The sequence below is a fragment of the Phacochoerus africanus genome, chromosome 7 (assembly GCF_016906955.1).
Source record: "Phacochoerus africanus isolate WHEZ1 chromosome 7, ROS_Pafr_v1, whole genome shotgun sequence".
Classification (NCBI taxonomy): domain Eukaryota; kingdom Metazoa; phylum Chordata; class Mammalia; order Artiodactyla; family Suidae; genus Phacochoerus; species Phacochoerus africanus.
In genome coordinates, this window is record NC_062550.1 from 66792832 (window position 1) to 66820158 (window position 27327).

At 49.6% G+C, this 27327-nt stretch overlaps 1 protein-coding gene across 1 annotated transcript; it reads left to right on the top strand.

Moving 5' to 3' along the window:
* Window positions 1–396: 396 nt before the first annotated feature.
* Window positions 397–26357, top strand: FOXJ2 (forkhead box J2). Its single transcript, XM_047787607.1, has 11 exons — window positions 397–1475; window positions 7651–7997; window positions 12348–12422; window positions 13785–13853; window positions 14540–14680; window positions 15124–15322; window positions 18916–19329; window positions 19741–19842; window positions 20892–21101; window positions 21633–21731; window positions 23611–26357. The coding sequence occupies exons 2-11, from the start codon at window positions 7665–7667 to the stop codon at window positions 23697–23699; spliced, it is 1731 nt and encodes a 576-aa protein (XP_047643563.1). The 5' UTR covers window positions 397–1475; window positions 7651–7664; the 3' UTR covers window positions 23700–26357.
* The last annotated feature ends 970 nt before the right edge of the window (window positions 26358–27327 follow it).

Sequence of the window (27327 nt, forward strand, 5' to 3'; positions counted from 1 at the left end):
AGCAGACAATGAGAAAAGGTCAGTGTGACAGAATTAGTGTTGAAATGAAATTGACAGTTCTTGTGGCGCGAACAGGGGAATCTCCCGACAGACAGCAGTGGGTTGTCATCCGGGGTGGATGCGCAGGCTGCACCCGGCCAAGTGGCGGGGTGGCGGCCGGAGGGGGCGAAGGCGGCAAGCGCCGGGTGCCCCGGGAGCGCGGGTGCGGCGGCGCGGCTCCCCCGGCGCAGCGCACCCCCGGCGGCGCGGCCCGCGGCTCGGCGCCACCCGCTCCTCCTTAACCCGCGCGGGGAGGCGGCGGCGGCTGCGGCCCGGCGGGCGGGGGCGGGGGAGGGGCGCCGAGCGCGGCGCGGAGGCCGGGGAGGAGCCGGGGCCTGCAGCGGAGCCGAGCCGAGCCCAAGCCCCAACCGAGTCCTGACACCGTCCGTCCGCCTCCTGGCTCCCCGGGAGCCCCGGACTGGCCGGAGCCAGAGCGGTGGCGGCGCGGAGAGCCCCGCGCGCCGGAGCGAGCGGAGCGGACTGGACGCGACTGGAGGAGGCGCGGCCGCCGCAGTAGCCAGTGACGGGCGTCGGGAGCCGCGGCCTCCCGGCCTCTGCTGCCCAGGCCAGCTCCGGGAGAGCGGGGAGTACGAAAACCCCACCCTCCGGGGCACCCCAGGAGAAGAGGCGGGAGCGGGGACGCAAGCCACCTTTCCCCCGGCCGGAGAGAAGACCCTTCCCACTAGGGCGAAGGAAAGAAGAGAGACCCCTCTAGGAGCGAGGAAGATCCCCGGACTGGCCCGGGAATAGAGCTCCCGAAGTGGAAAAAGGGGTGATTCTTACCCAAGGAAGCGGAGTGGGACCGCCCCGGCGTGCCTCCACTCCTCCCGACTCACTCGCCGCAGTAGTGGACTTTGGAGGCAGAGAGAAAGGGGGATATGCCTGTGGAGTAGGCGCCCTCCATCCTATCCAGTCCTCACGGGGGAGAGGATTCCTTTTGCTCGGAAGCAGAGGACACTCCAGGGAAAGAAGGGGAGCCGGCTTTCCGCCTTTCAGGAGAGGGAAGAACTCCCCCCAACTTCCTTGCACCTAGACAGTGGAACAGGGCCGAGCCCCTCCGCTCAGATCTCCTGCGGACAGAAAGAGCCCTCCGCTCCCGACTGGATCAGTTTGGGGGGGAGGGGGACTCCCCCAAGGGGGAGGAGACAACTCCTGGTTGGGAGAGGCTCCTCCCCTCCTCCCCAGGGTAACCGGCCCAGTGTGGGGGGTGTGCCACCTTCCACAGGTAGGACCTCCTTCTCCTCCCCCTGCCCCTCCCTCCGTGCCTCATCCTCAGGGGACCCAGTTCCCCTCCCCAGCTTGGGAGGCTCAGCCAAGGACGGGAAGAGCCACTGAGGATGAGAATCTTCATCTGCCTTTGAAGAGGGGCGTCCCTCCAACCCCAAACTCCAGTACCAGGTGGTCCCCTCCCTCTGCTGAGGGAAACTTGGAGACAGGTTAGTGCTTTCTTTCCTCTTCTCTCCGTCATCCTTAGGCACCAGTGGGCGTCGGGGGCTGAGATGGTGGCTCTTGGGTTTCATTACTGGGCAAGGTAGAGAATCTTCTGGGAAATGTGTTCTGAAGCTAACTGGATCGAAACCCTCATCTTGCTGCAGGAGCTCCGAGCAATGGGTTTCTTTAGTGTTTGGGGGCTACAAGGATGGGAGTCATCTGAGGTCCCCAGGGAAGTGTGTGTTTTCATGCCGAGGGCAAAGGGATGTCAGGAAACACCAGCATCTTCAGCACTCCCATATATACAGTGTAATAATGATGGACAGACACATCCCAGCCAGTCTCTCGTGCCACCCTCCATCCTTGGGCCTTTTCACAAGGAGGGTGGGCCCTCACTAAAGTCATGCTGGCATTTCACGGCCTGGCCTTGTCTGGGGCTTCCATTGGTATCACATTTTCTCATCTGTAATCCTAGCTCTCTTCATGTCCACCAAAGCTGTGGAATCTCCAGCCCACTGTGATTACTACCCCCTTGACAAGAAAAGTAGTTGGTTTCCACTCACCCGGCCCGACACCAAGAGGTCTCTTTCATGACATCCCTATTCCTGGCTGGAAGCATGCCTCTACCAATAAAATCCACAAGCAAAATGGGGATCCCATCTCCCAAGGCAGGAAGAAAGGGTACTGGGGAACCCCAGCTCCTGGGTTGAAGTTCCTCCCTCATGCTGGCTGGGTACCACTGCCCCAGGGCGTTAGGCTGCTCCTGTCCTTCGCTGACAGTTCCTCAGGAAAAAGCAGATCCAGGAGACAGGAGACGAGGAGAGGAGGGTTGCTGTTCCGCCTCCTTCCAGCCTTCCATCGAAATAAGTTGACCAACCAGGGAGATTTGATCCTTGAGGAGTTTCCTTTCAGAAAAGCACCTAATAGTCTTGTCCTCTCCCTTCCTGTTTTTTGTTCAGTCCTGGGGCTCTGGAAACTTGCATCTAAGTTTTCGCCCAGGAAATAATAGTGGGAAGCACCTTAGCCCAGAATCTTCAGAAAAGGCAAGAAAAAGGTGCCAGGAAAACCATTTAGCTGAGCCTGAGTTATAGGTTTAGTAACGCTCTGCCTTTCGACCTGCAGTCCCTAGCCAGGTAACCCACTTTCTTGCCTTGCCACTAGGAAGTACCTTTTCTCCTGCAAGGGGTATTAGTGAGTCCAAGTGTGAGGTTTCATCTTATTTGGGTTTTCATGTTCCCTCCTTTCTCTTTCTGGGCATTTCTGGACTGCCCGAGTCCCTTCCATTTGTTCCTGGAAGCGACCTGTTAACTCGTGGTATATGAGACAGGGCTCTAATCCAGGTTTGTTTGGCTGTCCCATGAACGATGTGCATATGTTTCTTAATTCAGGTGGATGTGGCTCTCTCCACATCCGTGCAGGCTGTGGGGAGAGGCACACGTGTGCTTTTCAGACTCAGCCTCCAGTGACTCAGAACTGTGTGTTTCTGGTAGGCTTCTAAAAGCAGGTACCCCTGTGCGTGGATGTGGAGAGGGTGCTGATAAGGAAAGCCTTGGCCTGTCCTGGCCATCGGGAGCCCTCGTGAATGGCCGCCTGAAAGTCACCCCATGTAGCAGGGCAGCCCAGTCTCAGGCTGGGACCCCTTCTTCTAGGACTAATAAGAAAGCTGTACTTTGGATACCTCTGGTCTAAAAAGCACGAGGATCCTTGGCTCCTTTAGAACTCCCTCCCCCATTTTTTCGAAAAGCGATGACTCTGTGAGAGCAGCCTATTTCTTACAAAGTACTTTTCCAGATGCTGGAATGCAACTTGTTGAATGGCTCAGAGTGAAGTGTATCACAGCATCTCTGCTGTCCCACCGCCACATCATGTAACTGGCCCTGCTTCCAACCGAGTTCCCCTCATTGTCCTTGCCTCTGCGGAGCATCAGAAGCTGATGACTGTTGGGTTGGATTAACTATGATTTAGAGGGTGCTGTTTTCCAGATCATGTCTTATGAGTAAACCTAGTTCCCCCTGAAAAATAAGAGATGAAATCCCCTCATTTCTTCATCCCCATTATTCAGTCCTGGCATTGGTCACTACTGGGGTGACACTCTCCCCAAAGGAAAAGTTTGAAATTCTGACATCGTGAAAACTTGCAAACAGGAACTCAGTGTCAGCTTTGCAGTGTAAGCCACTGCTGCCTTGTTACTGCCAGTCTAACCACTATGCTTTGTCAGTTTTCTAATTTTTAATTTTTAATATTCTATTTTTTTCTCATTCAAGAATAATAATGACGACGTCCTCTTGTGGCACAGCAGGATCCAGCATTGGATCTCCATTGTCACTGCAGTGGCTCAGGTTGCTGCTTTGGCGCTGGCTGGATCCCTGGCCCTGGAACTTCCACATGTCCCAGGAATAACCAAAAAAAAAAAACTAAGTGCTTTAAAATTTTAACTCAAGGAGTTCCCGTCGTGGCGCAGTGGTTAACGAATCCGACTAGGAACCATGAGGTTTCGGTTCGATCCCTGGCCTTGCTCAGTGGGTTAAGGATTTGGCGTTGCCGTGACCTGTGGTGTAGGTTGCAGACGCGGCTGAGATCCCGCGTTGCTGTGGCTGTGGCTTAGGCCGGGGGCTACAGCTCCGATTGGACCCCTAGCCTGGGAACCTCCATATGCCGCGGGAGCGGCCCAAGAAATAGCAAAAAGACAAAAATAAATAAATAAATAAATAAAATTTTAACTCAAGGTAATCCTCCTAACAACCCTATATAGGTACAGTTATCATCTCTGTTTTTCAAGGAAGAAACTACAACACAGAGAGGCCAACTAACTTGCCTGAGGTTGAACAGCCAGTAAGTAATGGAGCCAGGATTGAAACCCAGGCAGCCTGCCTGGTAATCGATAATGTGGTAAATGCTGCTCTCTTAGTTGCAGCATTATGTACCGAGCCGGAAGTTTTCACTCCTTAATACCAGACCTTGGTGCCGTACAGAGAACAGTTACCGGCTATTCAGGGAACATGGGAAGAAACCTGTGCCTCTTATTCTGGATCTTACATGCGGGGATCAGTCTTCCCCTCCAACAGAAGGTCTTTTTGCTTTTCTCTGCCTTTCTCCCAACAGAGTAGTCTTCATTAGGTGCCCATGGATGTGATGGAGCCTGCCCTTTGGCTGCCTTTCCCAGTTTCTATGGGTATTTCCTTTTAGTCTTCCAGCTCACAGAGAAGAACGTAGCCTGACTCAGGTTCTGCCCCAGCCCCGTGGCACAAGGCTCACCTGGAGAGAGAGGTCTGGGTAACCAGGTTGGTTGGACTGAGAAATAGAAGCACCTTTTTTATTATCAGAAAGGCACACACAACATAGCCCCAAACACTAGTCTGGTGCCGTTGTTTTGGGGAGGGTGGAATGTATGGCAGCTACCAGCTCTTTAGGCTGCATTCACATCCCTCCAGGAATGAAGCTTTGACAGTGATTATGACTGCCTCCCTTTTATGGAAGGAGGAAAACAGGCAGGAAGACTTCAGGGAGCAAGGGGTGGTTGGGGACATGCAGTGAGTCAGTGTCAAGATTCGGAATAGAGCCCAGGCACCTCATTCTCTGAGGTTCCACTGGGCTGCTCTTAAAGAATGGGGAAGTGATGGGGGGGTCGGTGAGGAAGTGGGATGAGTTCAAGGGGAATGGTGCTGAAAGATCAGAAGGATCTTTTGCTGCAAGCCTCTTGTAGCTGGTAAGATTGGAAGATATTTTGAGTGCTGGGCAGTATCTGGAGGGCTGGCTGGGAGGGTGCAGGAGAAAGGTTAAATTTAACCTCCATGTCCTAACCCGGTGCTGGGGAACGCTAGGGAAGGGCATAGAGCAAGTAGCCAAAGGCTGAGGGTACTTCCCTTTCCAGAATTCATAGCGATTGGCATGTGCCAAATGGGTTCTGTGAACCATTTTTGCCTGGACTCTCCTGTCCCTCCTTGTCCAGTGTCGGGAGGGTTTCAAATGAAATGTCCCCTGAAGCCTTCTGTGTTCTTCAGGAGAGATTTTCTGGGGACTTTTAGTAAGAGATAACAGAGAATAGGGTAAAACCTCATCACAGACCCCGGAGAACCCTGGTCACTATGAACATGTCACGACCATGATCCTGTTCAGCTGGGATAACCCAGCTCCAGACCAGATGACTGCCCCTCACACCCTGTTTACCCCAGAGGCTGTGCTGCTTTGAATCAGTAAAGTGCTAGGAGGCTTCCTGGAATGATTCTATGTGCCCATTGGTTTCCAAGCTGCCATGGTTTTAAGGGCGAGATGGTGGCGATGGGATGGGAAGGAGGGGGGTGCGGAGAGGAACTAAGGATACAGGGGAAACCCCTTCAGGATGCTCTTTTATAAACAGAGCCTTTTTATTTTTTTTCTTCTGTCAAGCAGTTCTTGGGTTGCCATGGGGTCTCATGCTGCCCAGGTCCCAGAGGCACTAAGGTGTCTTCTTGAGCCTTGTGGAATGGGTGTGTCGCTGGTGAGGAGCGCAGGGCAGGCGTCATGCGGGGACAAGCAGATGGGGGGGGGGGGGCGGTCTTAGGGGAGAGGGAGATGAGTGAGAATGCTGACCTTTTGGGGAAAGTCTCAAGGGGCGAAGAGGCACTAACTGGAAGAGTGAGCGTTAGCCCAGAGGCGGGTTGGAGGCCGGAGCTGGGGAAAGCGGTCATATCCGCGTTTGAGCTTCTACCTACATAGTGTGTGGATTTGTGTTTAGTTGCGTGTATTGCTTGTGCATATTATCTGGGTGTGGACTGAGAGGTGACACACTGTTTTCTGTCCAGGATTCTGAACTCTGAGGCTTGCCAACTCTCAAGAGCAATGCCTCCATGAAACTGTCAGGGGGGGGTCCGAGGACGAAATCTTAGCACTGGGAGAAATCCTAGCACTGCGCGGGGGGCCCGCGGGGCGGTGCAGGCATCAGCCGGTTAGGCAGCAGGCTTTTGGGGGTGGGGGTGGGCGGCGTTCCTGGCATCGGCCCCAGGGGAGTTTCAAATGGCAACCAAGGGGTTCCTGCGGGTCTTTGTAGACCCTGCAGTACCGATCTCACCCACCGTTCTTCACCTTCCCCCCACCAAGACGTCACTCTAGCTACACCTCTCCGGGCGGCGTGGGTGGCAGCAGGGCGTGCAAACAGCAGGCGTGGGCGGTTTGGCAGCGCCAGGAGTTTGCATGGAGGTGCCACGAGCGTGCGTGCCTGGCCGGGAAGGAAGGAGCGAGGAGTAGGGCGGGAGAAGGGGGGGCAGGCTCTTCGCCTCAGAGCGGCTATTTTTAGCCGCGCTATCTGATTGTTACCGGTGAGCACACAGCTGGGTGTCTCCCAGGCTCGGTGCAGCCTGGCAGGCCGAGGTGGGCGGGCCTTGCCGATGACTTCTTCCTGGTGGCGGTGTCTGTGGGTGGGAGCTTGCTAGGGGGAGCTTTAAAGGTGCGAGGGCCGCCGTGCTCAGGGTCTCTTCCCCCTGTGCGTGACTTTGTCCTCTGTTGGTAAAGCATGCCGTATATCTCATTGTGATCTGTGCTCGGGGGGCCACGGTTTCTGCGTCTGTCTTGCCTCTGCGCGTGGCTGGTTGTCTCCTGTAACTTATGTTGGGATGAATGTCATATGCCTCACCTGCACATGGTATGTGGGATGAAAAGGGTGAGCCCTGGGATACAACTGACCTGACACATCTTTAAAAGTGTTGGTGTGGGCTTTGCTAGAGTATACGTGTCTGGTCTCTGCTTTTCTTTAGGAGTTCACTCTCCTGTCTGTGGATATGGACTGTGAATGTAACAGGGATCACACCATCGGAGAATAGACTTTGATTTTACCAGCTAGCTAAGTGGCTTTTTTTTTTTTTTCTACATAGTTTCAAATTTTTATGTTTCAGGGCTTTAAGTAAGAAGAATTGGTGGGTGGTTTGATTTCTTTCCATCCTGCGTGGAGGAAGAGGCCTCTTGGCCATGTTTCACAGTAAGATGTAGGATAAGTACCAGCCTGTCATCTGGTGACATATCTGTTTGGGGGTTCTGGGAACACCTGCTTGAGGGCTATCCTACGAGAGGAGCCTTCTATGGAAATGAGAGTGGGGAGAAACTGTCCTTGCCTTAAAGCACTAGGGTTTGTGTATTACTTGCCACCAATAACCAGAGGTGATACTCATCTATTCTTCCTTCCTCTTTCTTTTTTCCTCTTCTCTGCAGAACCCAAAAGTACCATGGCTTCCGACCTAGAGAGTAGCCTCACCTCCATAGACTGGCTCCCCCAGCTGACCCTCCGAGCTACCATTGAGAAGCTTGGCAGTGCCTCCCAGGCTGGGCCTCCAGGTGGCACCCGCAAATGTCCACCAGGCTCACCCACAGATCCTAATGCCACCCTGAGCAAGGATGAGGCAGCAGTCCACCAGGATGGCAAACCCCGATACAGCTATGCCACCCTCATCACCTATGCCATCAACTCCTCACCAGCCAAGAAGATGACCCTCAGTGAAATTTACCGCTGGATCTGTGATAACTTTCCCTACTACAAGAATGCTGGCATTGGCTGGAAGGTGGGCACCTTCTATACCCTGAGATGATTCTTAGCCTTGATAGCCTTTCCCTCTACCTTTGTTTCTTCCTGTAACCTGGTCCAGTTCACTCTGAGCTGGCTCAGGGATGTGTGACCTTCAAATCTCCAATCTCCCATCCCTTACCTTTTTTTTTAAGAAATTAACAATTTTCGGAGTTCCCATTGTGGCATGGTGGTTAACAAATCTGACTAGGAACCATGAGGTTGCGGGTTCGATCCCTGCCCTTGCTCAGTGGGTTAAGGATCCGGCATTGCCGTGAGCTGTGGTGTAGGTTGCAGACACAGCTCGGATCCTGAGTTGCTGTGGCTCTGGCATAGGCCGGCGTCTACAGCTCCAATTAGTCCCCGAGCCTGGGAACCTCCATATGCTGCAGATGCGGCCCTAGGAAAGACAAAAAGACAAAAAAAGAAAAAAGAAGAAAAAAAAGAAATTAACAATTTTCATAAGGTACATTGGGGAAGCTCCAGTGATGCCGAGCGACTAAGCGTATTTATGGGGATGGCAGGATGTTGTTGCCATCATACCCTCTTCTCTGGTTCCTCAAAGAGGAGATTCACAGATTTTTTTTTTTTTTTTTAAAGGACCACACCTATGGCATATGGAGTTTCCCAGGCGAGAGGCTGAATCGGAGCTGCAGCTGCCTGCCTACACCATAGCTACAGCAACGCAGGATCTGAGCTGCATCTACAGCCTACACCGCAGCTCAGGGCAACGCCAGATCTTTAACCCACTGAGCAAGGCGAGGGACTGAACCCATGTCCTCGTGGGTACTAGTCAGCTTCTTTGCCACTGAGTCACAATGGGAACTCCTCACAGATACTTACTGCTATTCTTTTTTGTTGTTGTTGTTGTTGTTGTTGTTGTTGTTGCTATTTCTTGGGCCGCTCCCGCGGCATATGGAGGGTCCCAGGCTAGGGGTTGAATCGGAGCTGTAGCCACCGGCCTACGCCAGAGCCACAGCAACGCGGGATCCGAGCCGCGTCTGCAACCTACACCACAGGTCACGGCAACGCCGGATCGTTAACCCACTGAGCAAGGGCAGGGACTGAACCCGCAACCTCATGGTTCCTAGTCGGATTCGTTAACCACTGCGCCACGACGGGAACTCCCCTATTCTGTTGAGGACTGTATAAGGCATGGCATTGCTCCATCCTGCCTAGAAGTAGACTCTCACTAGGTTTTGAGAGCTTCATTGCACACAGACATCATCTTTTAAAAAAATTGTGTACCAGGAAAAAAATAATAGAGTTAGGTCCTTTCCCAACAGCGCATCCACCAAGCAAGTAATGAGAGGATACATTGTTTGGCTGGAGATAAAGGAAGAAGGGGCCTTCTCTTCCAAGCAAAGAAGGAAGACTGATGTTCTTGGTCCTTTGGGGGCAGCCACTTGCTTGCCAGCTGTTGAGTAGGAATGAGAATTTTTTTTTTTTTTTTGGTCTTTTTGCCATTTCTTGGGCCGCTCCCGCGGCATATGGAGGTTCCCAGGCTAGGGGTCGAATCAGAGCTGTAGCCACCGGCCTAAGCCAGAGCCACAGCAATGCGGGATCCGAGCCATGTCTGCAACCTACACCACAGCTCATGGCAACGCCAAATCCTTAACCCACTGAGCAAGGCCAGGGATCGAACCGAAACCTAATTGTTCCTAGTTGGATTCATTAACCACGATGGGAACTCCAGGAATGAGAATTTAATGTCGGTCTGTCACCCTGTAAATCACTGGCTGACCTACAAACCAGATGATGAGCTGGAGTCTGTTGAAAGCATTCCATTTTTCCTTTATAAATATGACCCTTCTAGTTACCATAGCCCCCAACCTCACCTAACACATGTATGTAGCCATATTTCTTTCCTCCAAATGTGGCCATTCTGTGGGCTGTTGAGAAGACAAAAGGTGCATTGTGCCTTGTTTCACTCATAATTTATATTTAGTTATCATTTACATAATCAGTTTTAAAATATTGTCCTCTTACGCCTGATAGAATGAATTAAGGAATTAGGCAGATGTGATTAAAAAGTGGTTTTTTTTTTTTTTTTTGGACGTTCCCATTGTGGCTCAAATGTAATGAGCCTGACTAATATCCATGAGGATGTGGGTTCCATCCCTGGCCCTGCTCAGCGGGTCAGGGATCTGGCATTGCCGTGAGCTGTGGTGTAGGTTGCAGATGTGGCCCAGATCCCGCATTCCTGTGGCTGTGGCATAGGCTGGCAGCTGTAGCTCTGATTCAGCCCCTAGCCAGGGAACTTCCATATGCCAAACTGTGGCCCTAAAAAAAAATAAAGTACATTTAAAGTATAGTTGATTTACAGTATTGTGCCAATTTCTGCTGTACAGCAAAGTGACTCAGTTATACATTCTTTTCTTTTTTTAATGGCCGCATCTGCAGCATAGGGAAGTTCCTGGGCTAGGGGTAGAATCAGAGCTGCAACTATTAGGCCTACACCACAACCACAGCAACACTGGATCCAAGCATCTGTGACCTATGCTGCAGCTTGTGGCAACACCTGAGCTAGGCAAGGGATCAAACCCACGTCCTCATGGAGACTATGTTGGATCCTTAACCTGCTGAGCCACAATGGGAACCTCTATATATGTATGTATTCTTTTTTTGGTCCATACTCATGGCATGCAGAAGTTCCCAGGCCAGGGATTGAATCCAAGCTGCAGCTGAGACCTACATCACAGCAGTAGCAATGCAAGATCCTAACCCACTTGGCACTGGGCAAGGGATCAAACCCATGCTTCAGCAGTAAAAACCAAGCCACTGAAGAGACAACACTGGATCCTTAACCTCACTGAGCCACATGGGAACTCCCTAAACATTCTTTTTAATATTCTTTTCCATCATGTCTATCCTAGGAGATTGGATGTAGTTCCCTGTGCCATACAGTAGGACCCTGTTTGATTTCTTTTATTTTTTAATTAAAAAAAATTTTTTTTAGGGCCCATGTGTTTCAGGGCCACATTCGGGGCATGTGGAAGTCCCCAGGCTAGGGGTTTAATCAGAATGACAGCTACCAGCCTATGCCACAGCCTCAGCAGCTTGGGATCTGAGCCACATCTGTGGCCTATACCGCAGCTCACGGCAACATCAGATCCTTAACCCACTGAGCAAGGTCAAGAATCAAATCTGCGCATCCTCTTGGATACTAGTAGAGTTTGTTACTGATGAGCCACAACAGGAGCTTTATTTTATTTTATTTTATTTTGCTTTTTTTGCCTTTTTCTAGGGCCGCACCTGCGGCATATGGAGGTTCCCAAGCTAGGGGTCTAATCGAAGCTGTAGCTGCTGGCCTATGCCAGAGCCACAGCAACGCCAGATCTGAGCTGCGTCTGTAACCTACATCACAGCTCATGGCATCGCCGGATCCTTATGCCTCTGAGCGAGGCTTGGGATCAAACCTGCGTCCTTGTGGATGCTAGTCAGATTTGTTTCCTCTGAGCCACAATGGGAACTCCAGATTTCTTTTAAATTAAAGTATAGTTGCTATACAATGTCATATGAATTACAGGTCTACATTATAGTGATTCACACTTTTTAAAGGTTCTACTCCATTTATAGTTAGTATAAAATATTGGCTCTATTCCCCTTATTGTACAGTATATCCTTGAGCTTATTTTATGCATGACAGTTTGTACCTCTTACTCTCCCACCCTTATACTTCCCCCCTCACCTTCCTTCTCCCCACTGGTAACTAGTTTGTTCTCTGTATCTGTGAGTCTGCTTCTTTTTCATTATAGTCATTAGTTTGTTATATTTTTTAGATTCTATATATAAGCAAGATCAAACGGTATTTGTTTTTCTCTTTCTGATGTATTTAGCTAAGCATGATGCCCTCAAAGTCCATCCATGTTGCTGGCACATGGCAAAATTTCTTTCTTTTTTATTGCTCAGTAGCATTTCACTACTCTCTCTCTCTCTATACATATATTTATATACACACATACATATATATCTCATATCTTCTTTATCCACTCATCTGTTGATGCACACTTAGGTCCGGGCAGATGTGATTCTGAGGCATTTATATACCTGTTGTAAGTTGGGTGGAGAGATTAAAAAACTGTGCACTCAGCTTTCTAGGAGCACTTTTTAGTCAAATGTATACCCATTACCGCTCGCCTCTCAATTACAAAAGAGTTTAATTGCTGTCCTTTTCTTATCTCATTGCTCTTGCGGATAGGTAATTTCCTCCATCCCTGTCCTTAAGAGGTGCTCTGTGTATCCTGACGCTTGAAATTTAGTGTGTGTCAGGTCCCTTTGTGTCCTGTTGGAAACTTTTCTGCTTCGCAAGATGCTCAAATCTAACTTGCTTCTCTCCTTTCCCCAGAATTCAATTCGGCACAACCTTTCTCTCAACAAGTGCTTCCGGAAGGTGCCCAGACCTCGGGATGACCCTGGGAAGGTGAGATTCTGCTGTAATTGGGGAAGGGAGGAACAGGAAGGAGTGAGAAATTGTTGACAGCCCGGAGTCCTGTGATGGTTTTAATTACCCAGAAGAGGAAATCATGTTAATTAGACAAGCAGCTTTATTTATTTTTTCAGAGGAAAAGCTTGGTACTCAAGCTTGTAGGTCCACGCTAGAATGAGTGACTAAGGAAGACTGTGGCATTAAAAAAAAAAAAAGAAATACTTATGAAAAAGCTGACTTCAGTGCCCCCCCCCCGCTTTTTTTTATCTTTTGAGGGCTGCACCCATGGCATGTGGAGGTTCCCAGGCCAGGGGTCTAATCAGAGCTACAGCTGCCAGACTACACCACAGCCACATCAATGCCAGATCTGAGCCGTTTCTGTGACCTACACCACACCTCACCGCAATGCCAGATCCTTAACCCAATGAGTGAGGCCAGGGATAGAACCTGGTTCTATGTCGGATTTGTTTCTGCAGCATCTCAACGGGAACTCCATGTGCCCCCTTTTTTGTGCATGGCACTCTTTCTAGGTATAAAAGGTGGAGCTAATAACCTTTGAAGGAACTCTTTCTTTCTTTCTTTCTTTCTTTCTTTCTTTCTTTCTTTCTTTCTTTCTTTCCTTCCTTCCTTCCTTCCTTCCTTCCTTCCTTCCTTCCTTCTTTCCTTCTTTCCTTCTTTCTTTTCTTTTAGGGCCGCAGGTGCAGCATATGGAAGTTCCCAGGCTAGGGGTTGAAATGGAGCTGCCACTACTGGCCTACACCACAGCAACAGCAACTCCAGATTCGACCCTCGTCTGTGACCTACACCACAGCTCATGCCAATGCTGGATCCTTAACTCACAGAGCGAGGCCAGGGATGGAACCCACATCTTCATGGATACTAGTCGGGTTCGTTTCTGCTGAGCTACAATGGGAACTCCCAGGAACTTCTCTATATGAAAATAGAAAATTATTTCTCTATGATTTTTTTATCTTCCAAGAGGAGAAGAGGCAGCTCATCCTCTTGGTCTCTCAGCTGTGGATGCTAAAGTCGAAGAGAGTTTTACCTCAGATCGCAAGGAAGGGAAGGATTGCTCTGGGCATTTCCAGCTCTTTGAACTGGATGCAGTTGTTCTCTGGAATGATCGAGGCCTGTGTTTGGACCACAGCGGGTACCTCTGACCTTCTCAGTTAGCGGTTAGGACAGATTTAGTCCTCAAAAAGAGCTGGTAGCCACAGGATTCTGTGGGAATCACCTGTCATTTTTCTTCATATAACTTATTTTATATGAAAACCCACTCAAATATCTACTTTTCCAAAGGTAGGAATTTCTGTCTATAATGAATTTCTCCTCTCTGGGGATGGGTTTTCTTTCTAGGGCTCTTATTGGACAATTGACACCTGCCCCGACATCTCCCGAAAGAGAAGACACCCTCCAGATGATGATGTGAGTTCCCACCTCAGTGGGGAGATGCATTTCTGGGCCAGCTTCTACATCTCTTCCTGTATTTTCAGTTATTTCCTAAATTGGGGGTAAAGGACCAATACCAGTAGAGGTGAAACCATGGGACTTGGGAGGACATTTAACATCTGCTTAGAAATTTCTTTTCTTTTCTTTTCTTTCTTTCTTTCTTCTTTTTTTTTTTTTTGGTTTTCTGTCTTTTTAGGGCCGCACCCCGCAGCATGTGGCAGTTCCCAGGCTAGGGGTTTAATCAGAATGACAGCTGCCAGCCTATGCCACAGCCACAGCAATTCGGGATCCTAGGCGTGTCTGCGACCTATACCACTGCTCACGGCAACGCCGGATCCTTAACCCACTGAGCAAGGCCAGGGATCAAACCCACGTCCTCATGGATACTAGTTGGGCTCGTTAAACACTGAGCCATGATGGGAATTCCAGCTGATAGATTTCCTTCTTTCTTTCTTCTTCTTTTTTTTTTTGGTTATGGCCACACCCATGCCATATGCAAGTTCCTAGGCCAGGGACTGAATCCCAGCCGAAGCTGCAGATCCTTTAACTCACTGGCACTGGGCCAGGAATCTGAGACTTAAGCCACTGCAGTCAGATTCTTAACCCACTGCACCATAGTGGGAACTCCTGCTTATAGGTTTCTATTCTTTCACAACCCTCAGCTACCCCAAGACTCACCGGAACAAGAGGCAAGCAAGAGCCCACGAGGAGGCATTCCAGGGAGTGGAGAAGCCTCACTGCCTCCCGAGGGGAATCCTCAGATGTCACTCCAGAGCCCCACCTCTATTGCCAGCTACAGCCAGGTAGCAAGTGGAGGTGGCAGGGGGCATAGGGATGGACGGGTGGATGGATAGGTAGTTGAATACATTGATGTATGTATCAGCTCAAAGTTATGTACTGAATATCTGTGCTATATAACAGGCAGATAAACTGGGAAAGAAGGAGAGAGTAAAGAGAAAGAGGCAACAGAACTTTAAGAAAGATCAGAAAAAAAGTGATGACAAGACAAGTAGGGGAGGCAAAAGGGTTATGAGAAAGGAAAGACGAGCAGGACGTAACCCAGGAAAAGGGCAGAAGGCTACATCCTGGTAAGAATGAGTGCAAAGAGGAGGAGAAAATGAAGCTCCTTCGCTGAGAAGCTGGGAGGGGATGAAAAGGACAGGCAGGAGAGCTTGGGGTCCATTAAAGAGCTGTCTTGGCGCCTCATATAGGACACGGATCAAGTCTTTCTTACCTCTTTGTGCAGGGCACAGGATCTGTGGATGGCGGGGCAGTGGCAGCAGGGGCTCCAGGACGAGAGAGCACTGAGGGTCCCCCTCCCCTGTATAACACCAACCATGACTTCAAATTCTCCTACTCAGAGATCAATTTTCAGGATCTAAGCTGGTCCTTCCGAAACCTCTACAAATCTATGCTGGAGAAGTCTTCCTCCTCCTCTCAACACGGTGCGTCTGGCATGGGGAGGGGAGCGGGGATGTCCTTGTATTTTTGAATGGATGGTGATAGTCTTTTCTCTCCTTCTTTCTTACCTGTAACCCAGGGAGAGGTTGATCACTGGTCAGGGGAAGCATGTCTTGAGCCAAAACGGTTTGGAGTCGAGCTCTTCTGGCTTAGTTCCGAAGGACAGTTCTCTGTTTCAAGAGGCAGGCTGGGAGGCATTGGTGGTTCAATGGTAGAATTTTCGCTTCCCAAGAGGAAGGCTGGGTCATTAGCTTTGGAAAGTGAGTTAAAGGAATCCCACTTCTAAAACTAAGGGCTGTATTTTTTTTTTTCTTTTTTTCTTTTAAGGGCCAAACTCACAGCAAATGGAAGTTCCCAGACTAGGGGCTGAATTGGAACTGCAGGTGTCGGCCTATGCCACAGCCACAACAATGCCAGATCCAAGCCATGTCTGTGATATACACTGCGCTCGGGGCAATGCCATATCCTTAACCCACTGAGAGGGGTCAGGGATCGAACCTTCATTCTCATGGATACTAGCCAGTTTCCTTACTGCTGAGCCACAATGGGAACTTCCAAGGGCCATGATTTTATGGCTGCCAGCAAGTCATTCTGAGGATGGCCACTAGGGGACAGCAGTAACTTGCTTTACCTAAGAATCCCTGTTTCATTGTGAGAACATTTAATTTTATTTTTAACGTATTTATGTTAATTTTTATGAGGAACAATTTCAAACCGGTGCAAAATAGAGAAAATTGTATAGTAAACCTTCATGTTTCCATTGCCCAATTTTAACAGTTCCCAATATTTTATTAAGGTTGTTTTGTTTGCCACCCAGTTTATTTATTTATTTAATTCTTAGTAACATAATATTTTATATTCTTTTTTTAAATTTAAAATTAATCCAAGAAACACACAGATTAAGAAGTCAATGTACCCTTTCGTTTTCCTCCTAATTTTAACCCCAGAGGTGCCCACCCACTTTTTCTTTCTTTTTTTTTTCCTTTTCACCTTTTCTTTTTTAATTGAAATGTATTTCCAGGTTTGCTTTTTTTTTTTTCCTTGTCTTTTTGCTATTTCTTGGGCCGCTCCCAAGGCATATGGAGATTCCCAGACTAGGGGTCAAATCGGAGCTGTAGCCACTGGCCTACAACAGAGCCACAGCAATGCGGGATCCGAGCCGCGTCTGTAACCTACACCACAGCTCACGGCAACGCCGGATCGTTAACCCACTGAGCAAGGGCAGGGACCGAACCCGCAACCTCATGGTTCCTAGTCAGATTCATTAACCACTGCGCCACGAAGGGAACTCCAGGTTTGCTTTTAAATGGAGGAATTTAATGCATGTCATTCTATCTGAAAATACTAGTTTGGTATGCATCCTTAATGATAAAGATTTTTCTTTCCATTATCCTAACACAGTAAATAATGCTTCCAGAATATCAGTTTATATCTTGGCCATACTCAAATTTCCCAAATTCACATGTGAGAAGGATTTGAAGTCATTCTTGGGAGACTCCTTGAGAGGGCATCTAGTTCAGCTCTCTGCGATTCCTGTTTTTAAAAAATTGCATTTATTTATACATATATTTCTTGTCTTTTTGCCTTTTCTAGGGCCGCACCCATGGCATATGGAGGTTCCCAGGCTAGGGGTCAAGTCAGAGCTGTAGCCGCTGGCCTACAACAGAGCCACGGCAACGCCAGCTCCGAGCCATGTCTTCAACCTACACCACAGCTCACAACAACGCCAGATCCTTAACCCACTGAGGGAGGCCGGGGATCGAACCCTTGTCCTCATGATTCCTAGTCAGATTCGTTTTCACTGCCCCATGATGGGAACTCCATGTTTTTAAAAATTTTAAAGAGAATTTGGAGGTAGGGGTGAAGTTAAGACTTCAGGGTGAATCATCAGACCTTATTCTGTCCACTGGCCATGGAGAGGCAGCAGGAGATGAATGGAATGATAAAAAGTGCTTAGGCGTCCCTTTGGGAGAAATTTATATATTTTTTTTGTCTTTTGTCTTTTTAGGGCCGCACCTGTGGCATATGGAGGTTCCCAGGCTAGGGGTTGAGTCAGCAGAGCTGTGGCTGCCAGCCTACACCACAGCCATAGCAATTTGGGATCTGAGCTGCATCTGTGACCTACACCACAGCTCATGGCAACGCAGGATCCTTAACCCACTGAGCAGAGCCGGGAATCAAACCAACATCCTCATGGATACCTGTCAGTTCGTTAACCACTGAGCCACAGTGGGAACTCCAGAAATTTGTATTGTCCTGCCTTTCTTGTATATCTGTGGGGGTTCCTGTCTAGAGTTGTGTCCCAAGGTTGCAGGATTTGCTTGAGAAATGAGTCGGGTTCAGGTGATTTGGGTGATGAGAAGTGGAGAACTTGAAGGGCTCTCAGAAGCAAAGGTAAAAACCAAATTGAGTGAGGGCAGCAGAGAGTTCACTTAGGTTTAATTAAGGCTGAAAACCCCGGTTTCCATCTTGGATTCTTCCCAGCCAGATCTGTTTGAGAAGTTTGTCCATTTGGACTCTACTCCACACCCAGGCTCCCCTTTTTTTTTTGGCTTTGCCCATAGAATGTGGAAATTCCCAGACTGGGGATCAAACCTGAGCCACAGCAGTGACCTGAGCCACTGCAGTGACAACACCAGGTCCTTAACCTGCTAGGCCACCAGGGATCTCCCAAGCTTTTATTTTTGTAGTGACTACAAGAAGGCTATAATTGCAGAACAGTGTAGGACAATAAGGAAAAGGAGAGGAGTTCCTGTCATGGCTCAGAAGTTAGTGAACCCAACTAGCATCCATGAGGACGCAGGTTCGATCCTTGACTTTGCTCAGTGGGTTAAGAATCTGGTGTTGCTGTGAGCTGTGGTGTGGGTCGCAGACGCGACTCAGATCCCGCCTTGCTGTGGCTGTGGTGTAGGCTGACAGCTTTAGCTTTGATTCGACCCCTAGCCTGGGAACCTCCATATGCCCTAAAAAAAAAAATTTTTTTTTAAAAAGAAAAGGAGAAATAAAGGCCCATGCCTTTGGGTTTGTTTGTGTTTTTTTGTTTTTTGCTTTTTTTTTACAGCTGCACCTGCAGCATATGGAAGTTCCTAGGCTAGGGGCTGAATGGGAGCTGCAGCTGCCAGCTTACATCACAGCCTCAGCAGCACTGCATCTGAGCCACATCTTTGACCTATGCCACAGCTTTCGGCAACGCTGTGGATACCATGTTGGGTCCTTAATCCACTGAGCCACAATAGGCACTCCTTATGGTTTTGTTTTATTTATAATTTGCTTTTAAAATTTTACCCGATGTCTGATTTCTTTTGAAATTGTGATTCCAGACCTACATGAAAATCCCTTGAAAAATAGCATAAAAAGGTGCATGCTGACCTCCTAGCTAAAATTTCAGCCCTTGTCATGCTGTCAAGCACCCCCTGCCGCCCCCCCCCCCCCCGTATCTGTCATACTTGCAAGGGGAGGGAGGGGACCACGGGGACGTGACCCTTTGCCTCTGCAGTCCGCGCTTTCTGTCTGAGGCCTCCCATCTCAACCCAGTGGGATTCCTGTTCTGTGAACAATGCTTCCTCCTCCTCCACAGGCTTCTCGTCTCTCCTGGGGGACATGCCGCCCTCTAACAACTACTACATGTACCAGCAGCAGCAGCCACCGCCCCCACAGCCGCCGCAGCAGTCACAGCCGCAGCAGCAACAGCAGCAGCCGCCGCCCCCGCCGCCTCCGCCGGCGGCCCCCGCCCAGGGCCCCTCCGCTGTGGGGGGTGCGCCTCCACTGCACACCCCAAGCCCAGATGGCTGTACCCCACCAGGGGGGAAGCAAGCTGGGGCCGAGGGCTACGGGCCTCCCCCGGTGATGGCCATGCACCCACCCCCACTGCAGCACGGAGGCTACCACCCCCATCAGCACCACCCCCACCCCCACCCCGCCCAGCAGCCACCGCCACCACCACCGCCACCGCAGGCACAAGGCCAAGCTCCCATCAACAGTACTGGCTTTGGTGAGTAAGGCGGGTGCAGGGAGCCCCTGGAGGAGTGTGGGTTGGCCCCCCTGTTCTGCCTCTGCCCATGGAGATGCCCTTGGTCACTGACTTAACAGTGGGCCTGGAAGCCTCCCTCTCATCTGAGCGCTGGAAGTTGCTACTCAGAGCTCTGTTCATAGAATTCTTGGTCAAATGGGAATTGTTTTACATATTCTCCTGCCTCTGAGCTGGGTTGTCTGTACCTAAAGCATCCATAGCTTTATTTACTCTAAATTTCCAGGTAAATAATCCTGGTAGTGGAACTGATCCTGGTCATGAAACTGATAACCTGTGTAAATGCAAGAATCTGCCGTGAGCCGGTGTCCTGTCAGTTGGCCCCCGCCTCACCGCTCGCTCTGTCTTATTCCCATGTTCGCCTCCTCTCTACAGCCTTTCCTCCTGACTGGTGCTCCAATATCGACTCCTTAAAGGAAAGCTTCAAGATGGTGAATCGGCTCAACTGGTCCAGCATTGAGCAGTCGCAGTTCTCAGGTGAGTGATGAAAGGATGGTGGTGCCTGGAGGGAAGAGGGAGGCAGTGTGAGTGGAAAAACCCAAGAGCAACCAGAACCAGAAGGGGATGGTTAAGGGAAGCTTGAAGGTTGAGGGTTTCATGCTACACAAGGTGGATAATATTGATGCTATTTTCAGGTGAATTTGAATGAATTCTTGCCTTCACTCAAAATATGACAGGGCTTTCTTCTACTAGTTTTGTCTCTGGGAGGAGGAAGGCTTTCAGGAATTCAGAAACCCTGGACCAGTGTTTTGTAGTTTTGTCACCATTGACTGACAGTTTGACCATGGCTAATTCACTCAGCCACTTTGAAACTTTTATGCATCAGTAAGATGGACATTATAAAACGTTAGTAAGGAAGAAGGAGAATGAGAGCTTGAAAATGTAGATCTCTAGGAGGTCTCCAGTGCACTGCAGGTTGAGACTCCAGTATTGTCACCACTGTGGCTCAGGTCGCTGCTGTGGTGCTGGTTTGATCCCTGGCCTGGGCACTTCTGCATGACATGGGCGTGGCCAAAAAAAAAAAAGAAAGAAAAAAAGAAAGCAAATGTAGAGCTCTGATGGACACCAATTATTTATGTATTTATTTTCTATTTTGGCTGCCCTGCAACATACGGAGTTCCCCTGCTAGGGATCAGATCTGAGCTGCAGTTGCCACCTGTATCGCAGCTGTGTTAACAGCAGATCCTTAACCCACTATGCCAGCCCAGGGATCAAACCTGTGACCCAACGCTGCAGAGATGCCATCGATCCCATTGCGCCACAGTAGGAACTCCCAGATGCCAGTTATTATTGGTAGCACTTATAGTCCGTGTTGACGGATGATGTGGTCAGAGCAGTGAACTGGTAGGAGCCTCTGCAAGGTTAGCCTTGCTTTTTTTTTTTTTTCTGGCTGCACCTATGGCCTGCGGAAGTTCTGGGGCCAGGGATCGAACCTATACCGCAGCGACAGCGACAGTGCTGGATTCTTCACGGGCTTTGCCACCTAGGAACGCCAAGGTTAGCATTTCTTGCTTCTCTCTTTGCAGAGCTGATGGAGAGCCTGCGACAGGCAGAGCTGAAGAACTGGAGCCTCGACCAGCATCACATCGCCAATCTGTGTGACTCCCTCAACCATTTCCTTACTCAGACTGGTCACGTGCCCCCCCAGGGGAGCTCCCACCGGCCGCCTGCCCCTGCCCGCATTTCGGACTCCTGTGCCCTCACCAGTGGCAAACAGGAGCCGGCCATGAACCAAGGTACCGCTTGAAGCAAGTTGCCAAGGAGGTGGAGACTGGATGATGGGAAGGAAGTGGGGTGAAAAGGGCAGGAGAGAACTGAGACACAGCATCTTATGGGCAGTGATCCAGATACCAAAGAAATAGACCGTGTGATCCTTTGTAGACCTTGATTGGGGAGGTTGAGGTTACTTAAGAAAAGGGAAGAGAAAGTTCCTGTTCCAGGCCGTGTCTCGGTAACCCTCGGCTGATGTATCAGGGGAAGTTTGGATTCTCCTCAGGCACATGATCTTCAAACCAGCACAGTGAGAGCTCATCCATGGTCATAAATCTGTATCCGTGATATTGCACAGTTCTAGTGTTGTGGTCCCTTTGTACCCTGAGCAGCGGGGGCTCACAGCTCCTCAGAAGCCCTGTTGCTGCAGGAGCTGCGGAGCAGAGTGGGGAAGGGAGAGGAGATGCAGGGGAGGAAAAGCATTTTCTTCCTCTCTGTTGTCCCCTGCTTCCTTGTGCAGTAATCCCACTCACGTAACTCTTGTCTTGCTTTGGCAGTGAACTCTTATGTGCACCCTCAAGCCCCTCACCTCTACCCGGGCCCATCACCCATGTACCCGCTCCCCACCCAGGACTCAGCAGGATACAATCGCCCAGGTAAGAGCCAGGAAGCGCGTTCCACCACCAGGCACGCACTCTCCCCCCTGACTACTTGTTTCGCCTTCCTGGGCCTCTGAGCCTGAGTCCTCAGCAGGAAGGTGGGGTGTGAGCCTTCCATCCCCAAGGCCAGAGGGTGGGCCACCGGCTAGGGGGGTATATGTTGTAGGAGACGAGGAAGGATCAGCTTAACTTTAGAATAAAGCTCATTCCAGCAGCAATGAAAGGAAGTAAGAGCATGACTCTAAACAAAAGGTGGACGTGTGTGGGACACTTATGTCTGGTTTTAGAATCTACGTTGGGAGATATACTCAGACAAATGAAGTGAACGTGTTTTACAAACCTCCTGGCTTTGAGCCCATGTCTGCTTTCCTGTCCCCCCAACTCTAGTATCAGTGCTCTGGGATTGAACTATCTCTGATGGTGGGAGTAGGTGGGGACACCCTAAATTGTCTTAAAGAGTACAAAAATAGGAGTTCGCGTCGTGGCTCAGTGGTTAATGAATCCGACTAGGAACCGTGAGGTTGCGGGTTCGATCCCTGGCCTCGCTCAGTGGGTTAGGGATCCCCCATTGCCGTGAGCTGTGGTGTAGTTTGCAGATGTGTCTCGGATCCCTGGTTGCTTTGGCTCTGGTGTAGGCCGGCGGCTACAGCTCCGATTCAACCCCTAACTTGGGAACCTCCATATGCCGCAGGAAGCGGCCCTACGAAAGGCAAAAAGACAAAAAAAAAAAAAAAAAGAGTACAAAAATGAACAGATCCTTTACCTTTAAATGCATTTGATTGGCTGATTGATGTGGCCTCCCCGTGTCATACGGACACAGTTCCCAGGTCAGGGATCAGATCCGAGCCACAATTGTGACCTAAGCCACAGCTGCAGCAATACCAGATCCTTAACCCACTGTGCCAGGCCGGGAGTCAAACCCGCAATCCAGTTCCCCAGAGACATTGCCAAACCCATTGCACCACAGCAGGAACTCTTAAATGTACTTTAGAAAAGTCACTATTCATCATCCTGCCTAACCACAGTGAAAAAAAAATTTTTTTTTTTTTGTTATGAAAGTAATGGCACAGCACTTTTTAAAATTTCTTTAATCAGATAAATAAGCCCCGTGTTTCTGGGAGGGAGACCAGGTGTCTGGAGGCTCTATTCTGGGTGTCAGATTATGGGGCAGACCCACCCTGGCCAGTCAGAACTCCTGGAGGGCCAGGGTCCTTGTGAACAAGCACTGAGGAGGGCTTGGGCCTGGAAACGGGGGTGTATATATGGGAGGCGGTGGTGGGGAGACAGGACTGTGGGCTGGGCATGAACCAGGGTGGTATGGGGGTGGCCGCATAGCCAGGTGAGACTGGGTGCACAGAGCAGTGCGGGGAGCCTGGCCACGGCACCCCAGGTGGCAGATGCTGCTCTCCCACCTTGTGCCCAGGACTCCAGGAGCACCAGTCCGGGGGCAGCCCTGAGCCTGAGGTCTGGGGCAAGGAGGGGGCCACAGTGAAAAAAACGGAAACATTTTGGGGTCAATGGCTGACTCTTTGTCCATGTATTCCTTATCTGTGTCACACACGTACAAATTTCTGCATTGCTATTTCATATCATAGCACAGTCTGTACGCTTTGGGTCATTATTATATAGTCTTCATAAGTATAATGTTGAATGGCTGCATACTCTGACATTGCCATGTGGCCCAGTTTACTCGAATTTATTTCCCGAGACCTCACTGCAGTGGTGGTGGGCAACAGAAATAACGCTGGGCTAATAAGGACAGTGGTCTCACCAGACCTTCCCCACAGAAATGTTTGGGCTGGACCACTTGTCCATCTAGATGGATGGAACAGCCTCTCATCCACTCTCCATTTAATCTCTTCCTCTCCTCCCACAGCACACCACATGGTCCCTCGGCCACCGGTTCCACCTCCTGGGGCCAACGAGGAGATCCCCGATGACTTCGACTGGGACTTGATTACTTAGTGCATCACAGAGTTTGGCCATCAGCCCAGGGCTAGGTGGTGAAGTCTGGCAGTGGAGAAACAGCAGCCCTGCCCGTCCCTTCCACCCTTGCCTGTATATAGATATATATCCTCTTTTTTTTTTTCTTTCTCTGCCAGAGAAGCCACCGCAAGATGCTGCCGAAGATAACCCCCTCTTTCCTGCCTCATTCTTCCTCTGCCTTCTTGTTGGTTTTTTTCCCCCCAAATTCTTTAATTATTATTCTTATTATATTATTATTGTTATTGGTTATATGCTGTCTCCTGTCCCTACACCATGGACCATGTCCACCTCTTGCTAATTTAAAATCTTCTGGCTGGAAGGTGAGGCTATGATAGCCACAGAGAAGGGTCTCAAACTTTGATTTACCTTTCTCTTTGAGAAAGTCTGCGCTCATCGCACCTTTCAGCCCCCGATTGTTTTCCGGGGAGGTCATTTCCGTCCAGGACTGGAGAGGCCATGTCATCAAGTAGAAGGGATTGAAAACACTGCTTGGCAGCCGTGAATTTGCAGGTTTTCCTCAATGGTGCTAATTTTGTCCTCTGAACTCTTCCTTGTCCCTTCCTATCTCCAACCCTGATCTTCATTCCCCATCAAGGGTAAGAGTGACGGTGGTGGCGCAGGAGGGTGACCGTAAAATCCTAGTGCAATAAGAAGCCTGGGTCGGGTGAAGAAGAAAACCGCTGAGGGCAATGCACTTGGAAGGTGGGTGTGTGCTTCTAGGTCCGGTCAACTGCCAGTGGCTTCTTCCTGGCCCGTTCTCTGTAGGAGAGAGAGTTGGTCTCAGCCAGGACTCTGCTTCTCTGGTAGGAATGAAGACAACTCTTCAGCACAGGGTCAGCTTTTCGGAGAGGATGTCAAGTTAACCCTTTTGGCTTTTCGAACATCATTTGCTTTGGAAATTAACTGTGGCTTTTATTTGCATATACAGAGTATCCCTTTTTCTCTTATCTCATGCAGCAAATATGATTTCATCCTCCTTTAGTGGTTTCCTCAACTTTTCCACCCATCTTATTCTCTTCCCCCATTTTCTGGGATTCTCCAGAAAGGAAAGCAGCCCATTGTCACTTTTGGTTTCACCGTGTCCTGGGACAAGATGGACATCTCTTTCCTACTCATCACAGCAGAGCCAAACCTGTAATACTGGTGGCAGGAGGATGGGGAAAGGGGAGGGGAGCTGGCATAGACGTGAGTGGGGAGTATTTCAGTTATTTACCTATGTAGGCAGGTGCTTCTCTTGGACTCCGGATCACTGGGGCTGAAGGCTTTTGCAGTTAGGCTTTTGAGGGGTGAAGGAAATTGGCAGAGGCTGGAATAAATTATCTAAAGGGAAGAGTTCCATGAGGGCCAAGGGAGACACTCCCCCCACCCTCAAAAAAGGTACAGGGATAACTTACCTCCTCCAACAAGGAGCGGCCGTGATTTATTGCCACAAAGTACTCAGTGTCTATTTGATATTCATTGTTGAATTTTAGTTACGAGAGGGAAGACGAATTTTACTTTGGTTGTTATTTTCCTGGATGTTCGCTTTCTCAAAGCTGCAGGACAAAACGTTACAGAACGGACAAAGCCACTCTCTCTGTGATTTCTCTGCTTTTTGTTCATATTCTTTTTATTTACCCAGGCTTTCCTGCTCTCCTTCTTCCCCCACCCCATCCACTCCTTCCTTTCTTTGTAAGCGGTCATATATGAGAGTTTGTTGGAGAAATCCAGTGAGGCTGAAGTCAGGGGGCGAGAAAGGGCAGTTAACTAAACAGCACTTTATTTCTTTGAGGTTCTTTGTAGGACATGGGGGTGTGAGGGGTGTGAACACCCCCATTGTGTTGGAGGGCAGTTGATGGGGTTGAATGTTTCCCGTTGGGAAAGGAAAATTGCTCTTCAAGGGTGGAGACATGCCTTTGCCCAGGGTCCCTCTCTTAGGCGTGTCTCCCTTATTTCTCCCCATCGAGGTGCCTCCCACACACAGCGTCCCATCTGTTCTCCCTAAGATTCCTTCATTACCAATCATCACTCTTTTCTAAACCCCTTTTCTACTCAGATCCGTACAGGATTTTCAAGGGTAGGCTCACTCAGACATGTAAATGTCCCTTGTTGAGAATTCATCTGTGTCTTCTGAAAACAAGTCTCCTTAAGAACGCTGGTGGGCAGCCTGCCTAGCTGAAGTCTGGGGCTAGGGCTGGGGATTGGCTGTTAGGCCTCCTGGGATTTTAGCTCCTCTCCACTAAACCCAGCCTCGCTAAACGGCACAGGACAAACCTGACCCTCTTTGGGCCTCAGTTTCCCCTCCCCTCCATGAAATGGGAAGAATACTACTTTTTCTTGATGGCCCAGCATTGCTGGCCTTAAAAGTATCGTCATTGTCGTTGTATTGGGTGATGTGTGCAAAACTGCAGACTCTTATTGCCTACAAGAGGAAATAAGGGAGAAAGTGGAGGAGAGGGACGGAAGGAGCGATTTGGCATGGATCCACCCATCCCTGCCTTTCTCCCTTCAGTCCCCATGTTTCTGGTTTGGTGAGTCCTTCATACCACCCAAAATGCTTTGCATTGGTGCAGGCTGGGAAGGGCGTGTATGATCTCACAAGTTGTTTTTTTGCATGCTTTCTTAATAAAAAAAAAAAAAAAGAATGTTTATGGTTTTATCTTACTGGTGCTGGTCTCAAATTTCTTTTTCTTTTTTTTTTTTTAAATAATCCCCACTCCCACCCCGCCTTTTTCGGCCGTACCTGTGGCATGCGAAAGTTCCCAAGCCAGGGATGGGACCTGAGCCACCCACAGTGGTGACAGTGCCAGATCCTTAACGTGCTGAGCCACCAGAGAACTCCTCAAATGTCTTTTTGCTAGGGTAGGAAAAGAAACATGAAAGCATTTGTTTTCAATTGCCCGTCCTCCCCCACCCCCTCACTGGGTTTGTTTAATTGATCCTGAGGTTTTTGGTATGATGGATGGGAAGGAAGAATTAAAAGCATGCTTTTAACGCTCATTTTTCCAAATACTATTAAATATAGCAAACGATTGTTGGGAGAAGCAGGCCCCCCTCCCGCCCCCTTGCAGTTTGGTGTGTGGACCAAGTCACCTTGATTGCATTCTGGGATTTTTATTATTATTATTTTTTGCTTTGTAGGGCCCTACCTGTGGCATATGGAGGTTCCCAGGCTAGGGGTCGAATTGGAGCTACAGCTGCCGGCCTGCGCCAGAGCCACAGCAACACAGGATCTGAGCCATGTCTGCAACCTACACCACAGCTCAGGGCAGCACTGGATCCTTCTCACTGAGCGAGGCCAGGGATCAAACCCGCATCCTCATGGATCCTAGTTGAATTCGTTAACCGCTGAGCCACAAAGGGTATTTTAAAGATTAAAGTACCACAGTTTGAGTAGGAGTTGGGTTCCCGTCTGGGACTTCCACCAGAGTTTTTCATTGGAAATGAGGGAATTTCTTCAGAAATACATTTCAAGGTAAACAGAACTCTCAAAAGGAGTCCCGAAATGTCAGCTACTGAATCTTTATAACTATGCCAAGATCATTCACCTGGTATCCTATACACTAACCCTAGGAGTTTGGGACTTACACCCACAGTCCTGTGAGCAGAGTTGGGCTTTCCAGGAGCC